At 33.6% G+C, this 12,520-nt stretch overlaps 1 protein-coding gene across 1 annotated transcript; it reads left to right on the forward strand.

The window, feature by feature from the left end:
* The first annotated feature begins 240 nt into the window (after positions 1–240).
* On the forward strand, positions 241–12,198 carry LOC111375108. The gene is made up of 11 exons (XM_022997897.1): positions 241–260; positions 364–455; positions 1,200–1,249; positions 1,374–1,379; positions 3,100–3,162; positions 8,154–8,297; positions 10,223–10,687; positions 10,732–11,583; positions 11,662–11,730; positions 11,812–12,010; positions 12,125–12,198. The coding sequence occupies exons 1-11, from the start codon at positions 241–243 to the stop codon at positions 12,196–12,198; spliced, it is 2,034 nt and encodes a 677-aa protein (XP_022853665.1).
* The last annotated feature ends 322 nt before the right edge of the window (positions 12,199–12,520 follow it).

Below are 12,520 nucleotides of genomic sequence, written 5' to 3' on the forward strand. Positions count from 1 at the left end.
TGATTGACTCTTTATCTACATGTTCCATGTTGATTATATTAATTTCATCAGGAGCAAGCAGCTGCAGTGCACCATGTTACACTAAATCGGTCGGTTTAGTACTATAAAACCTTAAATGTTGCACTCACTTATAGTGAAACATTGCAGTCCTTTTTCCAAAAATAATAATAATATTATGTTTATTAAATAAATAAATAAATAACAAAGTGTTAGTTTTTTTTTTTCCAGCTAGGCTACGACATGAAATCATCCGTGCAGAGGTAATTTTAATTTATTATTTTTTTTGGGTTAAAAAAGTGAAATATTCTCTCACTGTTAAATTATTATTATTATTATTATTATTTTCTATCACATTGTTTTTAGTTTCTTTGTTTTGGCTGGTACAGATAAAGTTTATGTTAAAGCTACAGAGGTTTTTCAAGGGGGACTTGATAATTTAAGTTCAAATTTCTTTGGTAGAAACTAAAGTGAAAAATGGTAAGACTTGTACCAGTTCCATTTTTTGCATATAGTTGTGTGAATTTCCAAGGATAATTCCATATAGTTGTGTAATTTGATATAATACTTATTGGAAAATTTGAGATGTACGTGTCTATATGAAGGATATTCCTTTAGTATTTTTATTTTGGTACTTGTAATTTTATTTCTAGAAAATTTTCACATGTTGGATCGAAGGTGAAACAATTTGACACAGGCAAAAAGCAAGGTGACACGGTAAATTTAGGATTTATTAATTTATTTATTGTGTGTGTGTGTGTAAGATCTAGTACTTAAATGAAAAATTTGTGATGTATGTGCTTTATGAGGATATTCCTTTAATATTTCTATTTTGATACTTGTAATTTGATTTCTAGAAATTTTTTACATGCTGGATCCACGGTGAAACAATATGACACAGACAAAAACTATATGTAGCAAGCATATATCAGAATATATACTAAGGCTTGTTTGAGCTACATTATTGGGAAAAAAATGCATTATTGATGTCAAATCAAAGGGAAATGTGTGGTTAAAAATAAGAAAAAGTTTTAGATTTGTGTGTAATATTATTTTATTGAAGAATGTGCGGTTGAAATGATATCAAATTACTGTTGTAGAATGTATTTTTTTGAAAATAATTTGGCTCAAACAGTGGCTAGGACACCTACATAGTCATGCATCTATTAGTACATAAATGGCTATACACATGTAAACGCTAGTTCTAGATGGTTCGAGTAAGCTTGAATATCTTCCTGTTTCTTTGGGATATGTAATTTTAACAATGTCTTTTTCTTTTCCATTAAAAGACCAAATTAATATCACTGGTTGGTGTTAAATACCCTATCGGAACGGAAATTAAATGTTGCAATTAAGACTGTGCTATGTACTTTTAGGAGCGTGTTTGCCACGTGAACACACTGTTGACTTATCTCGGTAAGAATGTGTTGGGAATCTACTTATACATGTGCAGCGGAATTTAAAATAATTTTCAATTCCCACCAAGAATCGTCTTTGTGTTTAGATAGAAATTGTGATAAGATTGTACATTTTCCAGATCTGCAAACTTCTTTGCTTTTCTTTCAGTTCCATCAACCTTGATTTGCCACCATAGTTGTCCAATTGTCCAGCCTCCAACATTGATCCACACAGAGAATAAGATTGCAGCTTCTAGGGTTTTCTCTTGTGCCAGCAAGAATAATGAAAATCATATGGACTTCAAACCCTAGCTATCTATTTATATAAACCCAAACGGGCTCGACCCGGTCCGGTCAAATATTTAATTAATCCAATTAATTAAATCCGGTCGGTGAATTAATTAATCCAATTAATTAATTCGGGAATATAAATAACAAATTCAATTAATTAATTTATCCAACGATTGTTAAATTAACCAATTGCCAATTTACAATCTTCCAATTCTCTTTTGTGTGCGACCCATTAGGTTCCCGACCACGATGTCTAACGACGTGAAATATTATTTTGATATAATCAAAATTGATAAATTAAAACACTCTTTTCACACTCCCCATCCCTGATTGACATCTAGCAATGTGTCAGGGCAATACATGTGACGGAAAATGTCACGTGGTATGACAAAACCAAATTCGTTCGTTTATCGTGAAACTATAATCCCTTCGTCAATATGATCTAATCAATTATGAGATATGGAATTGTGTCAATCTCGATTATCGATCATATCTTTCACTCCACCATTAAGTGAATATAAGTCAAAAAATTCATTTTCGACTTATGAGTACACCTTGGCCAAGGATTTCGTTATCGACTTAATTGAATGAAACACAGATTATAATCTCTTACTATCTAAGAGTGACGAATCATTTATTGATCAATCACAACATTCATACGATTCTTGACGTACCCGAACGATGTCGTATTAGCGGCCCTTTTCAGAGCAACATCCAATACCGCCAAAGTATGACTGTCCTCTTATAAGGTACCATGACGACCTCAAGTCAAAGGACCAATTCCACTACCGAGCGTTAGAGATTAACCACTGACACTCAGATAGTTATCCATGTGGAATCTCTTGATGGGTCTCCAATGTTTTGTTCTATAACAAAACATCCACGTGTTCATTTAAGTGTCTCCACACTTTAACTTGTGAGATCAGCTACTTACTTCATAAGTAAGAAATGCCACACGTGATGGTCTATCCGTAATAAAGATATCCGTATCTCGTTACTACTTACGACCACGGATGATTTAAGATTCAATCAGATGTAATTTGTATCTCACAATTACAACTCCTTGTAATTAACAAATTATAAAGATTTGAATCTACGGACTCTATTATATATTTAATTGTCTATTAATTAAATAATAGATCTGCCATTTAATTACATTAATTATATATAAAAAAGTATTTATGTCCAAAGTTGATTGGACCTAGGGCATAATATTTACAAACTCCCACTTGCATTAGATCCAATCACTTATGTATCAAATATCACAAGTCTACATGACGATCATATTTATACTACGATAACTCTTTGTCAGTGGATCTGCAATATTATTAAATGTGGAAATTCGCTCTTCTCTTTATGTCATTTCTATGTATTATCTCTTTGATGATATTATACCGCCTTAATATATGTTTAGATCATTGATGAGACCTTAGTTCCTTTGCTTTTGCAATGGCCCTATTGTTATCACAATACTATTGTATGTGATCAACAATATCAGGAACTACTCCAAGTTCATTTATGAATATCATGATCCATATTGCAACTATTTGCCACTTCTGAAGTATCCATGTATTAGGTTTCTACTAGTGAATCAACGGTTGCTTCACGTTTGGAACCTTTCCAACATACCGCTTAAGAGTAAACCATTTTCTCCATATGAAATCTTCTCAAGATTTCATCTATGTAAATTGGGATGAGTTAAGCAATCTTCTAGATCTACCTCTATAAATCAAGTTGCTTATCCTATTTCGTTTATGAATAAATCCTTTAACAACCATTATTTCAACGATTGAAACATAGGGATATCGTTTTCTATAATATTAGGAACACGACAATGCTCCCACTATCTTCTTGTAAATACACAATTCGTCTTCAAATTTGATAAAATCAAACATTTTGACTTTTTTCCATCAAATCGAAGATTTCAACTCCATAGAGACTTATCTTAACCTTTAGTTACGATATGCAACTGTTGCAAATAAAACCCGAATGGACTTCAGCAAGGTCACAGGAGAAAAATTTCACCAAGGTCAACACTTAACCTTTGCTTCTATCCTTGCTTTGTATATATGGATATCCACTTCCATATCGACATTTCCCTTGTAAACTATTTACAAAATCTTACGGGTTTTATTCCATCAGGAAGCTTAACCAAGGTCCAAACCTTGTTCACATACGCCGAGTTCATCTCGAGTATCATGGCCTTATGCTGTCTCTTTTAAGTCAGTACTTGACTTTATTTTGTTGCAACTAGCAGGTTCATTGTCCTGGATCACTAATACCTAATTAATGATCATGGATTCGCACCTACTTGAAGGCCGAATGATCTTATTAGATTCACATAGAGCTATCATGTCCTCAGGAGTCTTTACTTCTTGATCCAAAGTATGTCCCATATCAGATATGAGATCAAACTCGAATTTATCTACTTGGTTAACAATATCTGTGGATTCTTGAACTCTTTCAAGTTCTATTTTGCTCCCACTGTCTTCTCCTAGAGTGAATATTTTCTCTAAGAAGACGATACATCGTGAGACGAAGACTTTCTTCATGATAATAGAATTTATATTCAAATGTCTCCTTCGAATATCCCCACAAATGCGTATTTATCAGATTTAGTGTCAAACTTATCTGATTCAAGGCGCTTCAGAGCTTTCATATAAGATAAATTGGGAATATTGCCTTTCCATAACTCGTATGGAGTTCTGTTAACCAATTTAGATGGGATATGGTTTAGTGTGTTGCACACTGTAATCAATGCGTGACCCCAAAACAATTTTGGAAGATTTGCATGGCTTGTTATTAATCGCATTATATCTAATAATTAACGATTCCTCCTTTAGATACATCACCTTGCTGCAGTATATATGAAGGAGTCCACTGCAAGAGAATCTCATTCTCTCTTATGTAATCTAGATTTTATCTTTAAGATATCTCACTTTATCGAATCTTAATGTGTGGGTATCTTTACCTATTTGTTTCTCTAATTCTAGTGTGAATCTCTTGAACTTTTCAAGAATTTCATGTTTGAGTTTTCATCAAGTATACATGATCATTGATAAAATAAGAGAAACATTACCTGACATTGATTGACATGAATCCATATGCATCACTATGCATTAGACTAGTAATTATGCTGACATTTCTTCTTTTCAAGTAAAAGAAAATTTGGTCATTGTGCCAGATATACATAATTTGTACTTGTTAAAATCAAGTAATCCCAAGTATACACCTTTATATAACTTTGGAATTACATTTCATCTAAATGACAAAGTCTGTCATGCAAGATTTTGGTAATAATTAGATTATATTATTTATGCCTTATAATTTCTATACTCATTATAGAATCCTTAGTATTAAAGAATATAAATATCTTTTTGTAATTTACCATAGCCATTAGGATCTTATTAAGATAAACAAGAACAACTATTGTCCTTAACATTAAAATAGTTCATGTCCGAACATGAAATTCATTTTAATGCTCCAACTATGGTTGGTATAAAGCGACATTTCTCTAATTCCAATACTAAATCAAAAGGCAATGGTAAGAAGTATATTCATACAGACAATGCAACAACCTTTGCTCATCTCCAACGTGTGTGTCAACTTCTCCCTTTTGTAGTGGTCTACTTCCTTTTAGTTTCTCCATATTTGTATAAATATGAGATTTACATCTGGTATCAAATACCTAAAAAACTCGTGAAGTAGACATAAGTCACGCAATATTCCTTCCAATGATCTTTCATTCTATAATGAAACCAAGGGTCATTAGATTTGGTATTTGTCCTTCGCTTATACTGTCTTAACCATATTGGGTGCTTTCACAAAACCCCTTTAGACTTCCTTTTAATATCTTTAGAGGAATCAATGGTTTGCCCACTACCAACTTTGATAAAGGGGTTAACAGTCCTAAACATGTTAAGCAACTCAATATTTTTGCATTCGAGCTTATTCACGTTAAATTCATAATTAGTTGTGAATAGCTTTAGCTGACAGAGATTACAGAACCAAGTCACTACTTAGTTCATGATTTATGATTGAACATAGTTGAGACATTTCTCAACGTCAATCATCTTCAGTGTCTAAGTATCAATTGAAGATTACTCTGTCATTTTGCACCGGTATAGTTGTTTGGAAGTCTCATATCCTTCCACACATGATTATCATTATACAATTCTTTGTAATGAAGAATTATGTGTTAACATCTATACTCTCAAATCGCTCTTGTAACTCAGTGACATAGTTGCAAGTATCATATACGTTGCAATACTATTGTCATCACTGCGTTTACTACAGTAGTCACTTGTTCTTTAATTGAGTCATCAGCAGGTTTCTCTGGAAAGGGCTACTCAAGGACATGACCAATTTTCTCATGCATGAGAACAATTCTCAAATTACGGTGTCAATTAAGAAAATAAAGTTTGGTTGTTGGCATCTAGTATGCCATTCAAAATATATGGTTACTCAGATTCAATAAATATAAATGACGAAAAAGGAAAGAATAATATATAAAATGCATCAATTAATTTAACATGGTCTCTTGTTAAATTAATTATACTCCCACTATTTAAATAAAATTTATGACCCTCTTACATAAATTAATGGAATCCATGTTTTACTCCCAGTGGGCTGGGATCCCATCTATTATATTAAGACCTTGAGTGTACTCAACAAACCCTAATATAACATTTGGGTAGATACTATTATCAATTGTATCTCCAGACAACTCTCAGATCATTAAACTGACAACTCTTTGTTTTCACACATCTTATGTGTTAGCTTAACATGCCTCTAAAATTTATCTCCTTGAGTGTACTCAACAAAAGATAAATTTTAGTTAAATCAAACCTATCATTCAGAAATATCAAATATTTTATAGTGTCAAACATATCCCTAATGGACCAACTTTGAGTGTACTCAACAAGCTGAGACGATTTGGGACTCTAGTTTTTCACTATAATAATGGATGGCGATTACAAATGTGACTTAATATTTTATGGAGGGATTTTGCATTCATGAGTCTCATCAACAACAATACAATCATATATATATATATATATATATATAACATAATATAATAGTGTGGACGATAATAGACTTTTACTATCTAGTCTTCCCGAGCCATAAGGAAGACTAGTTGGTCAATTCCTAGGGGGTATGGCATTGAACAGTGTCAATGCATCATCTCCATGGTCTCCACCTCTTCTTGTCTCTTCAATTAGTCCAATTTCAACATGTATCCTATACTAGTTGGCACGCAGGCCTAAATGAAATTGGACTCGCAGACCCATAGTAACAATAATAATAATGGACTCGCAGGTCCAAAATAATAACGGGCTCGCAGGCCCAAAACGACAAAATTAAAAATTAACCATTCAACACATCCATATGGTCGAGTCCATAATCGTCCACTAATAATACATTCATCATATAAATGTATACCTATATAATATCTAATATTATATGCAAATAAGTTTCAAGTTTCTAACAATTAAGTCATCTAAACTCTTTTAGACAAATCGGAACAATTAAATAATTAATTAATCATATTAATCGATTATTTAATTAGCGGGAATATTTAATTAAAATCAAATTTTAATTAAATAAAAAATTAGAGTCCAACTCTAATTTAACAATTATATGGCGGAATTATTTAATTAAAAATCAAATTAGAGTCAAACTCTAATTTCAGAATTTAAGGCGGTTGAATTTAATTAAAATCAAATTTTAATTAAATAGAAAATTTAGAGTCTAACTCTAATTCCAATATTTAGGGTGAATTAATTTAATTAAAATCAAATTTTAATTAAATGTCAAATTAGAATCGAATTCTATTCTAGAATATATTCGGGGTGAGTAATTAATTAAAATCAAATTTTAATTAAGTATTAAATTAGAGTCAAAGTCTAATTTCAATTGAATCAATATTTTAATTAAGGGTAACACTCCTAAATAAAATAAAATTCAATTGGGGTCAAAGTTTAATATTTAAGTTAAAATCATATTTTAACGAGAATATAAAAATCTTCAATTTTAAATAACATTTTAATTTTGGGTCAAAATTAAAACATGGATCAAACCCAATTAAAATTTAAATTCAAAACCCATTTTGAAGTTGAAATTTGACCCAAGTTAAAATTTATAGTCAAAGTCTCACAATCTCGAAATTTTCAGAACGGACCCTTCCAAATTCACAAATTAGAGAAACAAGTCCTTATTTGAAAATTATAACTTAACCCTAAAATTAAATTGCAGGCAAGCCCTTCAATCTAAAATTATAAATAAGGCCTCACAATTTCATAAATTACGAGTAGACCCGTTACAATCAAAATTGCAACATTACCCCGAATTGAAATTACATTCAGGGGCCTGAAATTTCTAAAATTTCAACCCAAGCCCCCGCCTCCAAAAAATTTAAACCCTAAACAAAAATTTCCTTTATTTATTTATTTATTTTACTTCATCTAGCGGTGCCACAACGGTGTGGCGCCGCCACAGCCCACAGTAGGAGCTGCCTGGCGTGGCGGCTCCTGCAGCATCAGCAGCGGCGGTCGCTATAGCACCGGCAGCCAGCAGCCGCGTTGCCGTCGCCGACGGCAACTATTGCTGCCGGCATCCCACGCCTTTTTTTTTTAATTTATTCAAAACAATTTTGAACACAAAAATAAATCTTCAATTGCTAGAAACAATAAAACATGAATAATCAATTTTTGATTTCAATGATATGCAAATCAATTTCTAACAAACACAAACCTGGCTCTGATACCATTGTTGGGAATCTACTTATACATGCACAGCGAAAGTTAAAATAATTTTCGATTCCCATGAAGAATCGCCTTCGTGTTTAGATAGAAATTGTGATAAGATTGTACCTTTTCCAGATCTGCAAACTTCTTTGCTTTTCTTTCAGTTCCATTAACCTTGATTTGCCACCACAGCTGTCCAATTGTCCAGCCCCCAACGGTGATCCACACAGAGAGTAAGATTGCAGCTTCTAGGGTTTTCTCTTGTGCCAGTAAGAATAATGAAAACCATATGGACCTCAAACCCTAACTATGTATTTATATAAACCCAAACGGGCTCGGCCCGATCCGGTCTAATATTTAATTAATCCAATTAATTAAACCCGGTCCTTGAATTAATTAATCCAATTAATTAATTCGAGAATATAAATAACAAATCCAATTAATTAATTTATCCAACGATTGTTAAATTAACCAATTGCCAATTTACAATCTTCCAATTCTCTTTTGTGTGTGACCCATTAGGTTCCCGACCACGATGCCTAACGACGTGAAATATTATTTTGATCTAATCAAAATTGGTAAATTAAAACACCATTTTAATTTATCGTCAATTCACACTCGTCGTCCCTGATTGACATCTAGCAATGTGTCAGGGCAATACATGTGACGGGAAATGTCACGTGGTATGACAAAACCAAATTCGTTCGTTTATCGTGAAACTATAATCCCTTCGTCAATATGATCCGATCAATTATAAGATATGAAATTTTGTCAATCTCGATCATCGATCATATCTTTCACTCCACTATTAAGTCAATATAAGTCAAAAACTCATTTTCGACTTATGAGTACACCTTGGCCAAGGATTTCGTTATCGACTTAATTGAATGAAACGCAGATCATAATCTCTTACTATTTAAGAGTGACGAATCCTTTATTGATCAATCACAACCTTCATACAATTCTTGACGTACCCGAATGATGTTGTATTAGCGGCCCTTTTTAGAGCAACATCCAACACCGTCAAAATATGACTGTCCTCATATAAGGTACCATGACGATCTCAAGTCAAAGGACCAATTCCACTACTGAACATTAGAGATTAACTACTGACACTCAGATAGTTATCCATGTGGAATCTCTCGACGGGTCTCCAATGTTTTGTTCTATAACAAAACATCCACGTATTCATTTAAGTGTATCCACACTTTAGCTTGTGAGATCAGCTACTTACTTCACAAGTAAGAAATGTCACACGTAATGGTCTATCCGTAATAACGATATCCGTATCTCGTTACTACTTACTACCACGGATGATTTAAGCTTCAATCAGATGTAATTTGTATCTCACAATCACAACTCCTTGTAATTAACAAATTACAAAGATTTGAATCTACGGACTCTATTAATATTTAATTGCCTATTAATTAAATAATAGATCTGCCATTTAATTACATTAATTATATATATAAAAGTATTTATGTCCAAAGTTGATTGGACCTAGAGCATAATACTTACAGAACGTATGTAAGATTGTGAAATACATACACGTGTCGATAGAATTCGAAAAAACAGATTTTAAGATGCTTTTTTAAGCTGCAACCTTATTCATCGATTGTTTTCTATATTATAATGTTGAGTGGCTTCACCATAATGACAATACCTTTATACTCCCAACCTTAAACCTCAAGAACGAATTGAGGTGAAAAGGTTACTTGGTCACTAGTTGCATGACATTGTTATTAGGTATTTACGGTTATATAACTCGTGCAACTTTGACGATCTTTTCAGAAAAAGATCATTTTGAAGTCCTGGATCTACCACTCTTTGGCTAATGGAGAGTTGGGTAATGACGCTTCTAATAGGATTGAACAAAAACGTGCTCATCAGTGGTCTATGGATACATCTGAGCAAGAGCTATACAGCAACAAGAAGCAAGCAGTAGAATCTGCTTACGACAAACCTGCTTCAGGAGCTGCAAACATGAACATATCCCTGTTGGGCAACACTTCCAGTTCTCAGTCAGTTCAGATAGGCAACTGCCTATTTCGGCCTAAGCCTATCAGGATTTCAAATTTTGCAGATAAGAATGTTTCCCTCATGGGGGTTCTGAATATGGCGAAGAAGGGTTCGGAAGATCAGGTAGAAATTGATTCGTCCATTTGTTTACCAGGGTCTCGTGATGAGGAAGGTCTCTTGTGTCTAAGCATTGGAGGCAGAAACCAGATCGTTTCAGATAATCGCGTGTCTGAATTTGTAGGGAAACCCTCTAACCCTAGAGACAAGAATAAAATTATTAGCTCCATCATTCACGGACGAGTAATGATTTGTCACTTGGAACAACTTATAATACCGATGATCGAAGTGCTATTTTAGTGAATTTAACTGCCTTCGGGAAGATAGATAAAAACTTCCTTTCACTGGGAGAGGTCTCCAACAAGAGAGATGACAATTTCATGCTACCGTGTTATCTAGATGACGGGATAGATAATATTCTTCCGTCTATTGGACAACCCTTCGACAAAAAGTTCGGTAACTTTATTCCAGCTGGGGAGGGGTTTGAAAAGGGAAATGACAATCTAATGCCAATCGATCCTAATTACTCTGGGAGCAATGAAACTTTCGTTTATATGGACAGTTTCTACAATAAGGCAAATGACGCTTATATGTCAGCAGGTCCTACTTTTGATAATGGGAGAATAGATATTGCATCGATCACTTCAATTCAAGGTCAGCAGGATGCTACTGTTGCATCACTAGGAGCTGTTTACAACAAAGGAAATTCCAGTTTCCTATCAATGGGCCAAAGCCATAATAAGGGGAATGGCACTACTGTACCTTTTGGAGGCTTTCATTATAATCCAGTAGTAAGCTATCCCTCTTTCAGGCTCCTAAGCAAGCAGAGTCCTTTACTAAATCATTCCTCAGTTCAATCTTCAGGGGCATTACAACAGAAAGATTTTGTGAAGTACGGGTTCCTAAATATAAATTCTGTTTCGGCATGTGCTTCAGGGACAGGGAGTGGCCCCACGAATAAGAAGAAGACAACTGAAAAGCTCCCTTCAAACAACTTCCCCTCAAACGTTAAAACTTTGTTGTCAACTGGTATATTTGAAGGAGTTCCTGTGAAGTACATTTCGTGGTCTGGGGAGGTGAGATCTGATATTTCTTTTTTCTCCATTCCTTACTATGTTTTTGTTTTTTTAACTACAATATATTTTTGCATGCAGAAAAATCTTAAAGGAGCGGTAAAAGGGACTGGTTATTTGTGTGGTTGCAAGGAGTGCAAGCTTTCCAAAGTAAATATTACTGATAATTAACATTGGATGTTCCATTGCATGTCCTCTCATAACGTTTAGCTCCCAACTTATATTGTGCAGGTTATTAATGCTTATGAGTTTGAGAAACATGCTGGTTGCAAGACCAAACACCCGAATAATCACATTTACTTTGAGAATGGGAAGAGCATTTATGCTGTTGTCCAAGAACTGAAGAGCACCCCTCCGGACATGCTATTTGCGACAATAGAAAATGTGTTTGGATCTCTTGTAAACCAGAAAAATTTGCATACTTGGAAAGGTGAGGTTTTTCCTTTCTTAAAAGAAGTTTAGTGTTGTCTTTTATCCCTTAAATGATAAATATTCTTTTCTGTATCTGCATCCCAGACAATCTTACATTTCTTTTCCTTCTCAGATTCGTATCAAGCTACAAACCTTGAAATTCAGCGAATTAATGGGAAGGATGAACTGGACATGCATCCTAAATAATGATGTCTCTTGTGTCTAAATTTTTAAGGTTGGTGGACAGCTGATGTGCTTGTACCTGGTGTGCATGACCTTACCTTATTCGGAACATTAGATATTGATACTGAGAGCCGCTTGCTAAGTTTCGCTTTTAAATGTAATTAGTATTTCCCTATTTTTTCTTTGATAAGATATTTCGTTTGTTAAAAATAAATGGATTTTTACCTAAGTAAAAAAATTATTACTTATTAGGAATAGATTTTATTTCATAGAGTCGTGGATGATTTGGTTTTATTATTATTTCGGCTTCTAAATAAAATATCATGAGCTTGAAAGCATTTGGTTT

Source organism: Olea europaea, unplaced genomic scaffold (assembly GCF_002742605.1).
Source record: "Olea europaea var. sylvestris unplaced genomic scaffold, O_europaea_v1 scaffold134, whole genome shotgun sequence".
Classification (NCBI taxonomy): Eukaryota; Viridiplantae; Streptophyta; class Magnoliopsida; order Lamiales; family Oleaceae; genus Olea; species Olea europaea.

Coding starts and splice junctions, on each gene's coding strand:
- LOC111375108 (XM_022997897.1), top strand. CDS start 241: ATGAAATCATCCGTGCAGAG. Junction 261..363: donor ATGAAATCATCCGTGCAGAG/GTAATTTTAATT, acceptor CATTGTTTTTAG/TTTCTTTGTTTTGGCTGGTA. Junction 12,011..12,124: donor AAATTTGCATACTTGGAAAG/GTGAGGTTTTTC, acceptor TTTCCTTCTCAG/ATTCGTATCAAGCTACAAAC.